This window comes from Coccinella septempunctata, chromosome 1 (assembly GCF_907165205.1).
Source record: "Coccinella septempunctata chromosome 1, icCocSept1.1, whole genome shotgun sequence".
NCBI classification, from domain to species: domain Eukaryota; kingdom Metazoa; phylum Arthropoda; class Insecta; order Coleoptera; family Coccinellidae; genus Coccinella; species Coccinella septempunctata.
The window spans coordinates 4,231,341-4,252,560 of record NC_058189.1 but is presented as its reverse complement, the minus strand read 5'-3'; the positions used below and the strand labels follow the sequence as shown (position 1 = coordinate 4,252,560).

Here is a 21,220-nt window from a genome sequence, read left to right as displayed (position 1 = left end):
TTTTCTAGAAGATAATCATCTCGAAATATAACCTTCGAAAAATTCCAAAAAAGTTGGGTTCAGTTAAAACTTCCTCAAGATCGAACGGTTGCGCCGAGGTGGATGAAATCCTCAGATTTATCAGTAAAAAAGTTGCCCTTTCAGAATAAGTATTACGTTCAGGTCTACGATAGTTTTTCTAGAAGATAATCATCTCGAAATATAACCTTCGAAAAATTCCAAAAAAGTTGGGTTCAGTTAAAACTCCCTCAAGATCGAACGGTTGCGCCGAGGTGGATGAAATCCTCAGATTTCTCAGTAAAAGAGTTGCCCTTTCAGAATAAGTATTACGTTCAGGTCTACGATAATTTTTCTAGAAGATAATCATCTCGAAATATAACCTTCGAAAAATTCCAAAAAAGTTGGGTTCAGTTAAAACTTCCTCAAGATAGAACGGTTGTGCCGAGGTGGATGAAATTCTCAGATTTATTACTAAAAGAGTTGCTATTTCAGAATAACTATTACGTTTAGATCTACGATAATTTTTCTGGAAGATAATTGTCTCGAAGGTAACCTTCGAAAAATTCCAAAAAAGTTGGGTTCAGTTAAAACTTCCTCAAGATCGAACGGTTGCGCCGAGGTGGATGAAATCCTCAGATTTATCAGTAAAAAAGTTGCCCTTTCAGAATAAGTATTACGTTCAGGTCTACGATAGTTTTTATAGAAGATAATCATCTCGAAATATAACCTTCGAAAAATTCCAAAAAAGTTGGGTTCAGTTAAAACTTCCTCAAGATAGAACGGTTGCGCCGAGGTGGATGAAATTCTCAGATTTATTACTAAAAGAGTTGTTCTTTCAGAATAACTTTCACGTTTAGATCTACGATAATTTTTCTGGAAGATAATTGTCTCGAAGTTAACCTTCGAAAAATTCCAAAAAAGTTGGGTTCAGTTAAAACTTCCTCAAGATCGAACGGTTGCGCCGAGGTGGATGAAATCCTCAGATTTATCAGTAAAAAAGTTGCCCTTTCAGAATAAGTATTACGTTCAGGTCTACGATAGTTTTTCTAGAAGATAATCATCTCGAAATATAACCTTCGAAAAATTCCAAAAAAGTTGGGTTCAGTTAAAACTTCCTCAAGATAGAACGGTTGCGCCGAGGTGGATGAAATTCTCAGAATTATTACTAAAAGAGTTGCTCTTTCAGAATAACTTTTACGTTTAGATCTACGATAATTTTTCTGGAAGATAATTGTCTCGAAGGTAACCTTCGAAAAATTCCAAAAAAGTTGGGTTCAGTTAAAACTTCCTCAAGATCGAACGGTTGCGCCGAGGTGGATGAAATCCTCAGATTTATCAGTAAAAAATTTGCCCTTTCAGAATAAGTATTACGTTCAGGTCTACGATAGTTTTTCTAGAAGATAATCATCTCGAAATATAACCTTCGAAAAATTCCAAAAAAGTTGGGTTCAGTTAAAACTTCCTCAAGATAGAACGGTTGCGCCGAGGTGGATGAAATTCTCAGATTTATTACTAGACGAGTAGTTCTTTCAGAATCTGTATCGCGTTCAGATCTACGATAATTTTCCTGAAAGATAAATTACCCTAAATATGACGTTTGAAAAATTCCCAAAAAGTTGGGTTCGGTTGAAACTTCCTCAAGACCGACCGGTTGTGCCGAACCAGAGTGTCGCCATTCCATCGACTGTTGCTTTGTTTCTGGATCGTAGAAATGTACTCAAGTCTCATCCATAGTAACAATTCGGTTTAAGAACTTTACATCGTTTTCAAATCGAGCACAGATCGAACGCGATGCTTCTACCCTTGCACGCTTTTGGTCAACATTCAAACTTTTGGGGATCCATTTTGCAGCAATTTTTCTCATGTCCAAATTGACGTGTACTATATGATGAACGCGACCGTATGAAATATTCAGTGCTTCAGATATCCGTTTTAGCCCAATTCGACGGTCTGATAAAATCATGTCATGAACTGCATCGATATTTTCGGGGACTGACACAGAAACTGGCCTTACCGATCGATCATCATCTTTTGATGCCACCAGTCCAATTTTTCACGTTCGCATACGAAGTACGTTGATCACCAAGGGTATTAAGCATATCTTCGTAAATCTGCTTACCTCTTAACCCTTTTAAATACAGGTACTTGATGATGGTTCAATACTCCAATTCTTCGATTTTCACAATTTCGGTGGACATCTTCTTTCTTTCAATTTACTGCGTAACTCTGGTTTACACTTTTGACCTCAAACTTCACACTGACACTTCTAATGAGTTATTGTTCGTTGCTATGGTAACGCAATATCTTTTTATGCATGGAACTGGTCTAGGCTAACTAGATATCAATACATCCTCGTACGTGACGTGTCCTTCCTTACAGGACGTTAAGATCTTTCACACTAACAATAATAACATTGACTAAACAAAGCGTAAAGCGTCACATAACCATACTAGTAGAATTTACATCCCGCTGCCAACCCTGAGGCAAAAACTGAATGTTTTGCAATATAGGTAGGTACATATTTGCATGTTAGCTTCATAGCTGTGTAAGTTATTGCCATATGCAGTCACCGCGCGACCTCCTGGGTCAAGGCAGGTGCCATAAGTCGGGTACCATCATAGCAGGAGCGATAAATAGATTGTCGAGGATCCGACCGGAAGGGTTCCTTGTGATTAGAGCACCTGCTAAAAAGGTCGGCGCATGAGTAAAAGTTGAGCAGGTTAGTGGAGTAAATTGAAGAGACGGACGGACGGTGGTAGCGCGACGGAACGCACAGTGTTCCGCCGATCGTAGACGCTCCAGGTCCTGAGCGCCCCGACGCCGACGTCTATTCTCACGTGAGGATTCAACGAGAAACGACGCGCCTCTCGTTAGAAGATAATCAGCATGTCTCTACACAGTTTCGTTAGTTTTTTATTGATGTGATAATTTCGCATGTGCTTCAGATCATTTTCACGTTTTTTTTTCTTGATTTTATTCGCAGTTTTCTCGTGGATGAATGTGAGGGATGATTAATTGTGGTGATTGTGACACTTAAATGAATGGAAAATAGCGTGTTATTTGTTTTGGTGATTCAATATGTGGAATGTCTCTGTCAGTCAAAGGCTTTGGAAATCATCCCAAATTACATTTTTTAAATGATCCTGAAAATAAGAAAGCCTAATTACACTTTGATTCACTTTCAAAAGCGTTAGGAATGAATCGGAGGATTTTCTTATTATATAGTCGCAAAACGAAATGAAAAGAATGCGAAACAAAAGTATAATTGAATATTAACAACACTTGAGTTCCTTTTGGATTGCTTTGCATGGAAATGCCAGAAAGTATATTTTAGTACCTCGTTCTTTTTTTTTGTCAATCGAAGCTCCTGAAGGCTTCTTAAAAGAGATAATTTTTTCGTTCTTTCGCTATATTTTGTTACGATAATAATAGTATATAAGAAAGACAGAGATTTTGTAGGATTACGATTACACTCGAGAATTCTCAAGAAATCATGGGATATAATTTCGAAGAAGTCAAAATTCTCGTCAAAATTATAATTTAATAAATAATAATTTATAATATTATAATAATATTAATATTTCTTCATATGAAAAATTAAGGATACATAGATTACAATTCCTACTAGAATATTATATTTGCAATAAAATGACTATTGCAGTTAATCAAAAAAGCATGAGTTTCATTAAATTATTTTTTGTTCAGCTTTTTCAGTACTAACTGTCGGTCACAACCATTGAAACCGAGATAAAAACACACTTTTTCGCGTATTACATGATAAGATACTCACCCATCATAGTTTGAAGTACGTACATATGAATTCGCTCATTAGTTGATCCAGTTGATCAGTCTTTAGTGTGAATACGCCTGGTTGTTTCACAATGGAATGATGCAAAAGTATACTGCATTCACATTTATTTTAGCAGTCGGTTGGCCATGAAATAATTTTCTCAAGTTTTTGTAACTAGAACGGAGTAAGATTGGCACTCATGAAATGTCGTTAATCTCATAACGCCGTTGCCACAACTTATATCAATTAATATTACAAAAATACCGAAAGTCATTGAAAAAAGAGACAGGCTTTCAGAAAGTGCTATTTAGAATTCAGATCCGCTCATTCAAATAGTTATACCCTGATATTCTAAAATGCACAATACGTCAGACGGTAGCGAACATATTCAATGTGAGAGAATAGAGAACTTATATAATGTTGATGAACAGCCACAAATACGCGCCAGTTGTCCTGCTAATTGTTTATTCATGTGAAATTTTTTTCAAATATGAAGTTCATCTTGATTGAAACTTCCTTTAATTCCTTTTACTTATATTGATGCAAGATGATTTTTGTTGAAGAATTTAACATTCTTGTAATTACCTGTTAATTCCTTCGGGAGATTCCCATTCCCAACCACTGCAACATATGCATTTTATCTTCGGGTTAATATTTTTCGAAATCTACAACTGATGTAACGTATTCAAACTTTAGCAAAAGAAGATAACGAACATTAACTCTCCTCAAGCTAGTGCATATTATTATATTATACTGATATCTTGTATTTTCCATGCAATTAACTGGATTTGGTATGCCTTCAATCAGTTTGTGTAAACTTCAATTATGTTCGTCACATATTTTCTGAAGAGATTCGACATTGTGACGTAATAACAGAAACTTCACGTAGAACGGATAACATAGCGATGATTTAAAACCCAAAAATGTTTTGACAAGCGTCATAACCCCACATTTTAGTATTATACAGAGTGAAATGTGTCAAATTTCCATGGCCAACCGACTGCTTAAATAAAAGTGAACGGAGTATAGTATTATTATTATAGATTGTGACTGATCCTTCGTACTAATCATCAGAACATCGTGGAGCAGCTCTTACTGTTTAACAGAAAAATTCCATTTAGCATCAGTAATATTCATTACTGGGATAATTACGAAAATTCGAAGCAGGACTCTTTTTTTAAATTTTTCATTATGATTTCTCAATGCGGACTTAGCTGATGAATTCTAAAAGATTAGTCTAGAAGATTCAATTTATATGTCTCTAAAATAAAGAAAGCAAACCGGAAAGGAACGAATTTTAAAGGAAATCTCAAATTGGCTTTGATATACGCTCTGCTGCTACTTAAAAGTTTTTCGAACAAAATATCAATATCGAAATTAACTCCCATTGCAATATTATTACAATCCTTCATATAAGAACCTCAATGTCTTACGAAGGAAAAGTTCAGCAAACCAAATGAGAACATTTTGATATCCCAAAAAAGTAACACATTATTTTCGATCACAAGTGCTAAAAGCGCGTGTAATGAACATTGTGTTTATTCGAGAACTTCATTTTCAGTTGAATTCAGTCTGTTGAGTTTCAAGTTTTGTTTGACCAGCACCAACTCACACCAACTTCCGCCATTCAAAATCGATCTCTGGCTCCATTAACAACCGAATTTTCCAGGTTTTAGATCACCAAGGATTATAGAATAGTAGGACGCCAATCGTGAATTCAACTCAGATTCTAAAATTAACGGAATTATAAATAAGAACAGTTCGAAAATAGATCCACAAGCTGTGGCGGACTCTTTTTTTTTATGTGATTTTCTCGGGAGCTTAGCTGTTTAGAAACTTGTCCAATAAAGCCTAACTTACAAGATCTTTGGTTTTGAATGAAGGAAAGTTGGAACGGCACCCTTCTAGATGCTGCCTGAACGCGTAATAACAATGTGAAAAACAGTCTGGACTTAACAGTAGCATTTTTGGATGTGGAGGAAACTTTGGATCGTAAAAAGTGGGTAAAGTGGAAAAGTTATTACATGAACTGTTTGTATTCGAGATGGAAAGGAAAAATATGCAACACCTTCTTTCTTCGGCGTTCTTTCTTTTTGCGTTCATCGTTCGTTATACAGGTAAGTTGTGTCTCGTAATGGTTCTTCTGATTATTTTTTAACAAAGCGGTTATACTAAACTGAACAGAGACCATCAAAGATGTTTGGACCTCAATTTTAATCTGAAGAAACATCTGTTTTCTCAAGGTGCATGGGAAAATATAGGTACCTACCAAAATAATCATCATGAGAAATATGCATCCAACCTGATTTCTGAATAAGTGGTTAAGGCAAAATGCAATATTTGTTCAATAAAACTCAGGAACAATCTGAAAAAGATTTTTCTCAACGGTCAAATGCACTTTTTAAGAAATTTTTATTCCAGAAATGGTAACCACTTATTGCGTATTATCGTATCATCGAATACGCCAATTGTCGATTTTACTTCTTAGACAGAGCGAAATTGATTAAAAACTTATTTGAAAAGTCACATTCAATTTTCGATCTGACAACGTAATTCAGTTTCTAATGAACTAGCTTTAGCAAGTTTCGTTCTGAAAACCCCTCATAAAAATAGGTAAGTTGGTAATGTCCCCATGTATATCTATCACGTGGGATTGGGCTGATTGACAATGAAATGAATATTCAATAATATTCCCATCGAAATGAGCTTTAACACGTCATAATTCTCCGTCTTTCCACAGTAATTCAAAACCTATAAACGGATCTCGAGAAGAATACATAAGTATATTAAGTTCTCAATGTCTCACGCAATATAATGTTCAAATTGATTTAATATCCAGATCCAGAACCTTCAGTTTAAGTCGAGGTTTAAGTATTACCTAATAAAAAAAATCTAAAAACTACAATTTTTACAATTTTATGATGTAGATATGATGAACATTTCATGATGCCAGCAACACATGTGCGTTTGAGGAGGCAAGGTATCCTGATTTTTTATTGTAGAACCTATTATTTTCAACAAATGCATGGCATTAACCGAATTGTTGTCTTCAGACCAAAATTATATTGAACATGTCTGGTCTGCAATGTCACAGCAATTACACCGCTTACCTGACCCACCGCAGACATAACAACTGCTCGCCCTCATGCTGGCCAAAGCTTCGACAGACATTCGGCAAAATAATCTTCAAAATTTCATTGATAACCTCATTGAAACAAATGCCGAATAGAGTAAGAACACTACACTATTTCCATTTATATATTACATGCACCCAAATTATCAACTTCAATTGTTGAGCATAGTATATTATATTGCGTATTCTCCTTTGGGATATTCTGGTTGATGCCTATACATTTGTAATGAAAACTGATCGAAATGTATTCATTTTTCTCTGTAGATGTATACAGGGTGTTTTCAAAGGTGAGGCTTTTTTTGACAGAAGATACAACTCATCAAAATAAGTCGTTTAACTAAAAATTGTCTATATAAAATATCCAAGATGGATGAGGTACAACCCCTAGAAGTTCGACAAAATTTCATTGAATTTCAAGTACGGGACTGTGGAAGGTGACTCCGGCATCGCAAAAACGAAACAAAACATAAACATATGGACAATGAATGGTTCAGTACCAAGTTCATCGGATTAGATGCATCAGGTCACTTTTGAGAGAATCATAATTGTTGTACCGTGCCGTTTAGGGTGAAAAAAAAATGTAGAAAATCGAGGTAGTTTCTTGAAAATGCTTATGTTGGTTATGTTGAAAAAGTGCTATGATATTTCCCCATTTCATTCCATTTTTACGACGATTGTTGGAATGTTCGAACAAGAAGATTGTGATGCCCATTGTGAAAAAATTCGTGAATAATTTAGACGAATTTTATTGGTGAGATGTTGAAGTATTATTCTAGTTTTTACACTTGTGTCCTAAGTCTCTTCAGTCAGTTGGTATCGAAATGAGCCATTTCATAAAATCGTGTAAGTTACTGAAAAATAATGAGAAAAATTCGACAGTCCTAAGTTTCCATTTTTATTACCACGTGAATATCGAACGAGCCAATATCCTAAACAAAACCACATGGTCGAATCAGGAGATAAGTTTTTGTTTCCACTGTTTCGCGATATTTCAGCTAAGAAACGGTCTAGGATCGTATTAGGATCTATTTCAGTAATCATTTTCGAAGTTTTTTCAACTTTGTTATTTTCAAAAGATTTGTATAGGTGATTTTTGTCGGAACGCTTCATTTTGACCAGTTCTACCTTGTGTTGAAGCCTCACCTTCAAATACACCCTGTATCTACATACACCATGAAGATCGCAAATTGAATCCTTGATCCATGTGGGTCAAAAAATTCTTGGCGCTCGTTTATTACATTTGTTTTTTAATAGACAATTCCCAAATATATACCATTATAATGATTATAAGGATGATAATAATTATTATCATCCTAATAATCCTTTGACATAAGAAACAGGTTTCAGTGAAGTTTCATAACTTGCTCAGTTATCGACCAATTGTGAGGAATGTTCGTTACACGGCTCAACTATTCAAAAAATTGAGATTAACAATTGAGGATTGACTTAATGAAATATCTAATAGAAATTTCAATTTTCGTATTGAACGCTCAAGGTTTATTATTTCGCTTCGTTGTGTTTTTGATGGCACTCAAAGGATCTCAGTCTTTAGAATACCAACCGAAGTTTATGAAGGTACTTAGAGTACATTTAATTAATTTTGCATCGCTCTAATTTGTGAGCTTTGAATTCCTGAATCAATTCGAAATTGGATTGTTCTTTGTGAGCTTTTGTTTCATTTAAGCTGAAACAAATACAAAATTGGATGAACGCTTAGTTTTTCTTTTTATTCCATTCAATCATACCGGCAGTTTTCGTTTGATATTGATTCAGAGAAATCTGATGGATTAAATTACTATTGCTGGTGGTATACATGTCTTCCGATCGAAATTATGTATTTATTTTCTTTGAAATCACAAACATAATGACTAACCATTGAAATCCCCTCGAAATGTTCAATTCAAAGTCAAATCTCTAGTTGTGGAGCGTTGTTGACGTGGTATATTCAGTTTCTAGGCACTGGCCTATGACAAAAAATGGTGAAAAAATTTCTGAACGAAACCTTTCCAGCAGAAATGTACAAAAAAGTGTCACCTCCTCAAGATTTATTTATAAGAACCTCTATAATCCATAAACTGTTGAGTTTTCACTCAAGGTATTAAATATTGTTGAAATTGCCATCAAATCAGCTATCCAACGATGCGAAGATATACTGGTTGTGCCATATGGAATGAGAAATTATTAGGCTGTTTCCAGTACAACCGGAAATTGTAGAGGTCTGAAAATATTATCGAAAACCCCAACATGAGAATTTTCAGCACAGTGTCGTGATTAGTTTCCTATAAACGTCCTATAGGCCAAGGCGGTGAACAGCCTGTATAAGTTCGGCTCTTTCTCACAGTGTTCGATGTGATGAGAACCAACTTCATGCTCCTGTTGCCATTATGAAATCTACAGGCTATTGTATTTTAGAACCAGTTCAAAGGTTCACTGCAAGGTTATTTTCTTTGCATCCATTGAATTCCAAGATAATTCTGAAACAGGTCAATTACATATCCAACTTCCCGAATGTTTGGTTAAATCTCGACTTCATACTCATGTGAAGTTGGCGCCGACTCTTTTGAAAAACACTATTTTCCTGGGTAGATTAGAAAGAGTTCTGGAATTCCTGATGAAAAACTTCACGCGGCGTCGTTTTTTCCAAAATGATAAATTGAAAATTTTGACCCTCGATAAAACTTTCTTGACATATTTTGTAGAACTCAAAAAACGCTACTTAGAACTCTCATCAGAACTCTTCTGAAGTTAATTTTTACCACCATATGAATTTTTTTTTCCGAAATTTTGATTTTTTATAGCTGAAAAATTGAATTCTCATGACATTTTTTGTATAACTCATCGAGCCTACTCAGAACTCTTCCGTTTGGTATTTCTATGCTTCCGAGATCAAGTTAGGAAATATTCTCGGAAAAATTGGATTTCAAATTTGTGACCTTATTATTTCTGATAAATTGAAAAGTTTCATTTCTTTGATAAAAGTCACTTGACATATTTTGTACAACTTGCCTAGCGCTACTCAGAACCCTCATCAGAACTGATATATCTTTTATTTTTTCTCTCGAAATGATATTTTTCAACAGTCAAAAACTTATATTCCAAATTTTCTCTTTAGTTTCGCAGAACTTTTTCTCGAAAATGACTGTATCAAAAACTTTAATAATATGATATTCGAATTCCTCATGAAAAGTGCCTGTAAAATGTAACAACGGATTTCGAATACAAATATGCGAGATATTAAGCTTCATTGAAAATGACAATTTCTCAATTTTCGTTCATAACTCAACATCTATGAACGTTAGGCTAAATTTGTTTTCAGTTTTGAATTAGTCAAGAAAAAATGCTCGAGAATGTGTTATCAGTTTTCTTCTAGCTGCTATAGTTCTCGAGATTACCTCAGTAGACAACGAATTTTGCCACTATGTACGTTGAAAATAATATTATGTATTTCATTCATGAAAAGGCACTAGAATAATTCCATCGATTTCGATTTATGACGATTGCGACGTTCGAATAGATTGTGAGTATGTCTGAGCTCTAAGTGGATATCCAAAGGGTCTTACGGCCAATTTGTACTTCTACTCCTAATTCACGAAATGACGTTCGTGATTTCCAATCGGAAATCTTTCAACCGATAGATCAGCGAATTTGATACCGAATCATCAGGGCAATGATTCAGTTATTGCAGCAACGATTAGGACAATCAATTACCATTAACTGTCCATTAAAACCGATTTGTTTTGCGAACCGTGAAACCACCGAAGAGAATCTTTCCATGGCCGAACGTGCTCGGTTTTGACCGATTCGATTGGTTACGAATGAGAGCCTCCAGAATGGGGCTTTTATGTTTGTGTGAGAATTCTTGAATAATGGGGTGTAGTTCTGGTATTGTTTGTTCGATCTGATTACTTTTTTGTGGCCATTATGAACTTGGAATGAGAAGAGTTTTTTGATCATTTCATCATGGAATTCAATACCTTTATACACTGCGCAAAAAAATTAACGCACATTCTGAAAATCTCAATTTTAATGAAAGTTAACTCTACATTGACTTTATAACTTATTTTTTATGTTCTCTCGGGAAGGTTTTGAACGAAACAAGACACATCAAATGGGAGAAAAATTCAGGATTTCACCGAATCTTATGTGAAATAAGAGAAATGAACAATTTTCAAAATACTGAAATGCTGATAAGTGATTTAATACTTGGTATTTCCACCCCTTGCGTTAATTACAGCTCGGCAACGACGGTTCATACTCAAAATGAGTGATCTTAAAATGTTCTGATCTAATCCTTCCCAGATTTCTCCGAGTTGGATTTCTAAGTCATTAAGAGTAGCTGGATGATTTTCTGAACTTCTCAGCCTTCTATTGAGGTTGTCCCAAACCTGCTCAATCGGATTGAGATCTGGACTTCTTGCTGGCCATTCCATTCGAGAGACTTCTACCTCATCAAGGTACTCCTGAACGATGCCCGCACAATGGGGTCTGGCCTCGGGTCTGGCATTATCGTCCATAAAAATGAAATTTTCACCAATGTATGGGGCAAATGGCACTACATGCTCTTCAAGAATGTTCATTATATACTTATCAGCATTCATAGCTCCATTATCAACGACCACTAGGTCTGTGCGAGCAGTCAAAGATATTCCACCCCATACCATAATCGATCCTCCCCCGAAATCAGTAGTATTAAGGAAATTGCACTGAGCATATCTTTCATGTGGACGTCTGTATACAAGGGAACGTCGATCACAATGGTAGAGGCAGAATCTAGACTCATCTGTGAAGAGAACTCTTTCCCAATCGGCCTCTTCCCAATGGATATGCTCTCTCGCAAAATCCAAACGCGCCCTTCTATGGGCTGGGGTAAGAGCTGGGCCTCTTGCCGCGACACGAGGCCTTAAATCATATATTCTGAGGCGATTTCTTATTGTCTGAGTGCTAATTTGCACCTCATGAGTTTGCTCAAGCTGAATTTGAAGGAGGCGAGCGGTTGCAAACCGTTGTCTCAACGAAGAAACTCTCAAGTAACGTTCTTGAATGGCAGTTGTTACCCGTGTTATACCCTTTCCTGGTCTTCGGACATTCATACCTGTCTCCCTGAATCGCTGCAACATTCTGGACACACTTGTATGGGAAACTCCAAACCTTTCTGCAATTCTTGTGTATGTCCACCATTCTTCTCGCAAAACTACCGCTTGGGCACATTCCTCTTGGGTCAAATTGCGTGTTTCGCGTTGCATAGCGATCGAGTGTAGAAAATCAAACGAAAGAAAAACTATTGATCACTAGAATTGATCGAGAACAACTGATTTTAGAATGAAGCCAATACATTTAAACTCTGATAATATCATCTTTTTTATTCCTGCTGGGAAAAAACATCTGTATTGAAGAAAACCGTTGAAAGTGGATAACATATGCATGCATAATTCTGATAAAAATAATTATCATTGAGAACACCTTCAGTTGTAGAATAAATTTGAAATTTCCATAATGTGCGTTAATTTTTTTGCGCAGTGTATTTGAAATTCTTATGTGAAAACCTAACCCAATATAGTTTTTGTGCAAGGAAAGTTATTTTTGAAGCAGATAATGCTTTCTGATGAGAAAATAATTTGAAAATCCTGAACAGTCTTCTTGAAAATGTAGGTACGTTGCATCTCACTTGGAGTGCAAGCAGTCTCAAGGCGGAATTGGGTATTAGAGGGTTAAAAGTACCAAAAACGTCTTCAAAAGCTTCTCTCTGAGACTCCTTTAAAATCGTCCAGCGACAGAAATTATTGAATTTTTCACTTCGTAACTATGAAAGCAAGTATCGCTTCATCATCAGTTGCGAAATATTTTACTTTACTTTCACTGGTTGCGAAAAGTAAAACGGTTCAAAACGCCAATGACTTTATATGTCAAAATAAGGAAAACATCCTTGTTGATATTATGGCTTCTATACGAAGGCGTAGAAGGGCCACATAATATTTTAAAAATATTTTTCCTTAAATTCCGACTTTGAAGTCGAAATTTAGTTAAATTCCGAGTTCAAAGTCGGAATTTAACAAAATTCCGAGTTCAAAGTCGGAATTTAACAAAATTCCGAGTTCAAAGTCGGAATTTACTAATTTCCGAGTTCAAAGTCGGAATTTACTAAATTCCGACTTCAAACTCGGAATTTTATTCAGTTCCGAACTTCTACAGGGTGTTCTACGACGACGTAGATTTGTTCCTGTATTACAGTTTGCTTTTCTACAAATATTCAAATTCATATAATACAAGGTGTTTCCACATTTAATGAATGAATGAATAATTATGTACACAGGGTGTACATTATTATTTGAGTTTTCTTTTATGAGAGATCATAACAATGATATGACAACCTTTTACAGACATGACATGACGTGAATATTTTTTTAGACATAACTGTTCTTTAGGTATATTCCGGATATTTTATGAAAAAATTTCCTTCTATTATTTACTCGTGAGGCTATCTCAATGGACAAGAAATCAGTACACCCCAAGGTACACCCGGTGTGCTTTGATGTTTCTTACATGAAGAGGTCATTACAACGGTGAGAAACTTGATGTGTTTTATTGGAGATAATTGTCATTAGTTCCATGTTTTTGAATAATTATGAAATTATGGTCGTAGACAGGTAGAGGTAAGGTTTGTAATAGTAAGCATAAAATAACATTGAGCTCCCAGGCCACCCTCCCCTCTGTATATATGGAGAAATAATCGTCATAGAACAACACCCTGTGCATCTAGCCTGTATCGGTTCCGAAGTAAATAAAATTCCGACTTTGAACTCGGAATTTAGTTAAATTCCGACTTTGAACTCGGAATTTAGTTAAATTCCGACTTTGAACTCGGAATTTTGTTAAATTCCGACTTTGAACTCGGAATTTAACTAAATTCCGACTTCAAAGTCGAAATTTAAGGAAAAATATTTTTAAAATATTATGTGGCCCTTCTACGCCTTCGTACTTCTATGCTTTTGGCAGCAATAACGAATTCAACGAAGTAATAAAATACGTTCCATTGAAAAAAAATAGGTTTGCGTCGTATCTTCAAAATCATACTTCGAAAAAAATATTGAGTACGCCTCTGGATTCTACGCAGAATTCTGTTTCAGAAGTAGTTTTTAGCTCAGCGTTATTTCTAATAACTTTGGAGATAAAGGAAGGGTCCGAAAAGTATCAATTTCCACAATCGCCCTGTATCTCATAAACGGAAACAGTTATGCAAAATCTGATTAGGCCAGCTTGAGTTTCACAAAAAAGTAGGACAGGAACGTGAAAACCGCAAGGCTCTATCTTAAATAGCAAGCGAGAAACCTGGCTGTCTCACCCAAAATGGGATGCACTGTACATGTAGATGATTTATTAAAATATTAAAGTGGTGATATATCACTGTGATATTCTGTGTAAAGGTATTCCAAATGCTTTTTTTTATATTTTAGATAAAATTAATCGCAGTGTTGTTAATTTGTGAAACAAACCTCGAAACAAAACCGTATCGTTGTTGCTGAAAAATTCCAATCAGGACTTCAGAGTGTGATGCCCAGTAATGAGTGGATGTATAATAAAAAATACCAAATTTTTTCAACTAATGGAACACATTGAAATGTCGCAGTCGATGTGAGCGAATTCGGAATTTTCGCACCCCAGTTGAGCTCAAAGGCTTTACGTAATGATAGTGAATACCCAACCCTAGCGGATCCGCTTTATTGTTGGGGCGTTACAATGTTCCGAAAAATGTATTCTGTCGATCCGTTCATAATATGCAGATAATGATCGCTAGATGGAAATTTTCGATTCACCGACGGAACACAAAGCGTAATGTGGTTGTATCGAAAACATTCCACTGTTCTGGTTTATTATTTTTTCGAAGTTGGATACTTCGTTTGTTATTTCATCAGAATGTGGGTGCTTCTATTGAAATCGCAACTCCTGTGCATCAAAAAGTGTGTACCAGGGTCGATGGCAGAATGAAAATGTCGAATTCCATTCACTACGTGAACTCCAGGAATTGCATTTTGAAAAAAACATTGTAAGTTTATTTTACTCTAAAGCATTTTCCTTCAACTTCATTTCATAAAGTAGATGTCTGTCCAGAAAATAAACGAACGGAATAAGTTTTCCTACAATTAATTGAACCACAATTAAATCAGAGTACAACAGATCGCTCGTTCCATTTGAGTTCAACAAGTACAATTATATGAAATCCTAAATGAGAAAAAAATTTATGATCCATCTAGAATTCGAAACAGATTATACGATCTGCACAAAATGAGTTTTTTTAAATCGTGTTTCGCTATCACAATAGCACCTTCACGTGGGTGAAGGTAAACGCATTTTGTGAAAATCGTATAATTTGTTTCAGGTTCAATTATGGATTCCCATCAAGTATCGGCCACATCAATTCAAAAAACAAAAATAGTCTATGGGATCAGATAAACCCAAATTAAAAATTGTAGTAAATGAAAGAAATTGCTCAATTCACTCGCAACAAAAGTTACAGATCCAAGTATCAAACTCTGGACCCTAATATAAACATAATATCGACAAATTCAATAGTAAAATACGTATGAAGACATATATAACAATCCATTATCCTTTTTTTTACGGAAGGTGGAAGTCATACAAATTAGTCATTTCACAAAAATTGTCTATATAAAATATTCGAGATGGCTGAGGTTCGAAGAAATCTCATTAAATTTTAAGTATGGTACTCTGGAAGGTGCCACAAAAATATGGCTGGACAATGAATGGTTCAGTACAGGATACTTCAATCTGTTGTATCGTTGGATGTAGGGTGAAAAACGTGTACAAAATTGAGACAGTTTATTGAAAGTGTTTATGTTAACGAAGTGATATTATTGTTGTTATTACCCTATTTCATCCTATTTTTACGACGATTGTTGGAGAGTTCGTACAAGAACAAGATTGTGATGACCATTATGAAAAAGTTTGTGAATAATTTAGATGAATTTTAATGGTGAGATTTTGAACTAATATTTTTTTTCAGACTTGCTCCTAAGTATTTTTCGGTCAGTTGATATCGAAATGAGCTATTTCATATAACCGTTCGAATTATTGAATAATGAGTAAAATTCGGCAATCCTAAGTTTCTATTATAATATGGTTTGAATTTTTACCAGTTCCACATTTTGAAATCCACTGTTTATACAGGGTGTATTTGAAGGTGAGGCTTTTTTTTCAACAGAAGGTAAAACTGGTCAAAATGAAGCGTTTCACCAGAAATCACCAATAAAAAACTCTCAAAATGACAAAGTTGAAAAAAAAAAAAATTTAAATGATTACTGAAATAGATCCTTATACTACCCTAGACCGTTTGTTAGCTGAATTATCGCAAAGCAGTGCGAAAAAACTTATCTCCTGATTCGACCATGTGGTTTCATTTAGGTTATTGGCTCGTTCAATATTTACGTGGTAAGGGTTGCCGAATTGTTCTCATTATTTTTTAGTAACTTACACGAATTTATGAAATGGCTCATTTCGATACCAACTGACAGAAGAGACTAGGGACACAAGTGTAAAAAATAGAATAATACTTCAAAATCTCACCATCAAAATTCCTTTAAATTATTCACGAATTTTTCCACAATGGGCATCACAATCTTCTTGTTCGAACATTCCAACAATTGTCGTAAAAATGGGATAAAATGGGGAAACATCGTAGCATTTTTTCAACATAACTAACATAAGCACTTTCCAGAAACTGCCTCGATTTTCTACATTTTATTTTCACCCTAAATTGCACGATACAAAAATAATGATTCTCTCAAAAGTGACCTGATGCATCTAATCCGATGAACTTGGTACTGAACCATTCATTGTCCAGCCATATATTTATGTTTTGTTTCGTTTTTGCGATGCCGGAATCACCTTCCACAGTCCCGTACTTGAAATTCAATTAAGTTTTGTCGAACTTCTAGGGGTTGTATCTTAACCATCTAGGATATTTAATATGAACAATTTTTGGTTAAACGACCTATTTTGGTGAGTTCTACCTTCTGTCAGAAAAAGCCTCACTTTTGAGAAAAGCCTGTATAGAAATTGCACTTTCAAATTAAATTAACAGATAAAATAATTAGAATACGTTCTCAAATTTCATGAGTAGGATGCCAAAAAGTAATCGTTTTTCTTATTAATTGTTCCCGATAAATCTTTCAAAATTGGGAATATTATGCTTCTGTCAATTTTGAAACTGGTACCTGTTAATGAAATAGGGAATTATTTTTGGCTCAACTCAGTATATTTTCAATTAGGTATGGTATTCTGACAAACACTTGCAATGGCACCTTTGCTCTGGGAGCAATTAATAGGTGGGCAGCGTACATCTGTAATTATATATACAAATTTCATAAAAAGCCATGTGTGAATTCATAAGGGAGAAATGTAATTGAGTTCTAGCTTGTAAGGTGGGGAAACCTGCAGAGTACTCACCATTCTCATAATTCCACATGTTTCTTTTCAACACCTCCTTATAGCACGTGAGTAGAGAGCTTGGTTTAAAACTTCAAAGACATCCCAAGGATGGTGACGAGATACCCTGGAAATAGCGGAAAAAATAATTTGCTAAATATTCCAACTTCCATTTGAAAACGACGACATCAAAGGTGCGAACCCATCAAGTCTTAATTTCACTAGTTTCGTAATGATGCTTCAGTGTACGATCTCGAATCTCTTCTCCACTGTCGGCATTTTTCATCTGAACGAAACAGAATAATGATCCTTGTTATATTTCTCCGCGTCCAAAAATAAACTGCATAACGAAATAATTATCATTAACGAAAAATATCGTTAATGACAGGCTGTCTGTGCAGAAGTAGTTTTTCCGTTGTTGCTGCCTTAGCAATCCGACGAATAAGTTCTCATTATTTCTATTTTATAGCATTAGATTACGGATTTCCTTTTGGATCTCGTCTGGGGGTCTATCTACCCCAACCCTTAATGAACTCTTCAAGATTCACTCGAAATAACAAATGGTATTATTATTTGTAATACCCTGCATCTGCATATAAGTCGAATAGGGGGAGGTTTGACTGCATTCGAAGTTTAAATTAGAGTCGATGGGTAGAGATTTGAAGAGAACTCCAGTTACTGCACAAGTTAATGGTTCAAGTTATATGGGGAGGTCGATCCCGTTGGGGTTACAGCTTTTTCCGTAATTACTCAACGTCAAAACAATTAAGAGTGCCTCAGAAAATTTCAAACGAAAATTCATGACTTAAAAGTGAATCGACGGTGTATGTAAAATGTTTCCAGACATTTCGAAAGAATACCTGGAAAATAAATGCTGAGCTCTCATTAATTTGTTTACAGGGTATCCCAAATTGCTTGATTTGATGGTCTAAAGACATTGTAGAAAGTGTCCATCGCAGAAAAAGGTAGCACTATGAGATTTCACATATATCATAAAATTCATGTGTACCTACCAAATTCAGCTCGAAATTCAGATTTATTATGTACGAGGATATATTGAAAAATTCTTAGCCTACTATAGAACCAAACAAAATTTCAATCTCAAAATATTTTATTAATCAACTTATTCTCCTCTTAATTGGATACATTTATTGCAGCGAACCTGCAACGTCTCTAGACCTTTCAAAAAAAAATGTTTCTTCTTGCTCCGCAAACCAGACCTCCATAGCTTTCATTATTATTTTAATTTACGACCTTTTAAACTTTTTTTCAGTTGAGGAAAGAGATGATAGTCGGATGGAGCCAAATATGGTGAATTAAGGGAGTGTTCTAGTAATTCAAACCCTAAATCACGAATTTTTTGCATGGCAACAAGAGATTTGTGTGCAGGGGGTTGTCCTGCAAAAACAAAACATCTTTGGATAGCTTTTCGCGTCTTTTCTCTTTAATTTTTTCCTGTAGAGTGGTCAGTAATGTCGAATAGAAATCTCCGGTTATTGTTCCACCCTTATCCAAAAAATCAATCATGATTACCCCATGGCGATCCCAGAAAACTGAAGCAAGAACTTTTCCAGCTGATTTTTGGTCACGAAACTTCTTAGGTGTTGGAGAACCAGAGTGTCGCCATTCCATCGATTGTAGCTTTGTTTCTGGATCTACGAAATGTACCCAAGTCTCATCTATAGAATTGTTACTATGGTAACAATTCGGTTTCAGAAGTCTACATCGTTTTCAAATCGAGCACAGATCAAACGAGATGCTTTACCCTTCATGTTTCTGGTCAACATTCAAACATTTGGGCATTTATTTTGCAGCAATTTCTCTCATGTCCAAATTTACGTGAACTATATGATGAACGCGTTCGTATGAAATATTCAGTGCTTCAGATATATCCGTTTTAGCCCAATTCAACGGTCTGATAAAATCATGTCATGAACTGCATCGATATTTTCGGGAACTGACACAGAAACGGGCCTTCCCGATCGGTAATCATATTCAATGGGGAATTTACCTCTTTTGAAGTTTGTAGTCCTATTTTTCACGGTGATCAAAGGATATTGATCACCAAGGGTATTAAGCATATCTTCGTAAATCTGCTTACCTCTTATTAACCCTTTTAAATACAGGTACTTGATGATGGCTCGATACTCCAATTTTTTGATTTTCACAATTTCGGTGGACATCTTCAATCTTTCAATTTATTGCGTAACTCTGGTTTACTTTTTTGACCTCAAACTTCACGTTAACACTTCTAATTAGGGAATCCAGACCACGTGACTTTCAACTGTCAAATATGGCGCCTGGTTGGCAAACAGAGATTTGTGTTTCACTTAAATTTCTTAAAAAAATGGTGAATATCATTATAGATAATGTGTATACACTAAGGTCACGTTCTTATTAATTCAATATATAATTTAGAAAATGTTCAGAGCATAACATCATTGGTGTTTTTCACCTAATTCTCTTCGCTGTTTTTTTTACAAAACCTGTGTGGATCCTTTTCATTATGTAGGACCTTTTGTCAAATAATCAAAATATTATTCTCTATAATTTCTTCATTGAATGTTACCATTTTGGTGCAAGTATAGTTCGATTTGATTAATGGAAATAAATCATGCAAACTTGTTTGCACTGTATTCATTAATTACTGAAGTACAATAAAACTTATGTATCTATGTTTATGTTTTTAGTATAGTAAATAAATGCAGATCAACACAATTGAGTTTCCTCTCAAATATTTCTATTATTCAAACATACGTCAATTTCACTAATGTGAGTAACATTTGATTGATAGGACTCAGTTCTGTTGTTGATGTTGATGAAATGTGAGGTTCTATTTCTGGAAAAATAGCTGCTTTGATGAATTTATGATCGAACCCACAATAATACTTCCACAAAAATACATTATTGATATTGTCCATTAGTCACCGAGAAGTGTTTTCAACTTTCTTTTCTGAGTCTTCTATTTTTCTGGTGGCAAAGTTGAGTTGCTCAACTTGTGTACTTAACATGGTCATTGTTAGGTCTGTTTGTTTAGCACAGCCTCTCAATCTGCATTGCCCTGCTTGCTCTGTATCACCCAGATCACTTCCCTCCTTAAACTAAAAAATGAATAGGAAATTTTACATATTTTTAGTAAGTTATACCTTTATAAAAACGTATTCGAAAGAAATTACTGTATATTCAGTTTCACTTATAGGTATATGAATACAGACACATAGATATTCTTCTTAGGTACCTACCCATTATGAAATGTCTGCTACATACTCCTTGGTTCCTAATAATTGATTCACACTGAGAAAAATCTTGAGGTTACAATGTGAAATTACCCACATATTAGCTGGACAGGTTACAGTTACACGGTTGGATTATTTTTTTCACAACTAATATCTGGATGTTTCTACAAGGGTGTTGCGAAATTTCATGAAAAATGTAAAACTATCATGTATATTTACAGTGAATATGAAATTTACAGAAAATATGTGTTAATTCTCTGTGATATCACAAGGGTTGTAATATTCACCTGAATAATTACAACTGCAATGCAATATTACAATAAATTTGCGAATTTCAACATGAAACGGTAATTTCACAACATTATTGTGATCAAAATTTTTTTTTAATCACAATAATTTTGTGAATTATCACATGAAAATGTGATTTCACAACGTCATTTCACAAAGTTATTGTGATTCGAGAATTTTTATTGTGAATTTGCGAAGAAAAAAATGTTGTGTTGTAGAATTACAATGCAGAACCCTTTTAATTTTAAAATTCCTTCACAAATGTGCTTATACAATGTGTTATTACGGCGGTTGTGAAATTACCACGAAAAAATATAATTGTACAACATGATA

At 34.9% G+C, this 21,220-nt stretch overlaps 1 protein-coding gene across 8 annotated transcripts in view; it reads left to right on the top strand.

The window, feature by feature from the left end:
* The first annotated feature begins 2,754 nt into the window (after positions 1-2,754).
* The window catches only part of LOC123322654 (hemicentin-1), a 637,965-nt gene continuing 619,499 nt past the window's right edge, over positions 2,755-21,220 (top strand). For 2 of the 8 annotated variants that reach the window (XM_044910624.1, XM_044910625.1), the window contains exons 1-2: positions 2,756-2,904; positions 5,460-5,907. In XM_044910624.1, coding sequence (XP_044766559.1) covers positions 5,835-5,907 — 73 coding nt within the window. In that variant the 5' untranslated portion in view covers positions 2,756-2,904; positions 5,460-5,834. Of the gene's footprint in view, positions 2,905-5,351; positions 5,908-21,220 lie in introns of all 8 variants that reach the window. The other 6 variants (XM_044910618.1, XM_044910620.1, XM_044910627.1 and 3 more) reach the window with 6 other exon arrangements.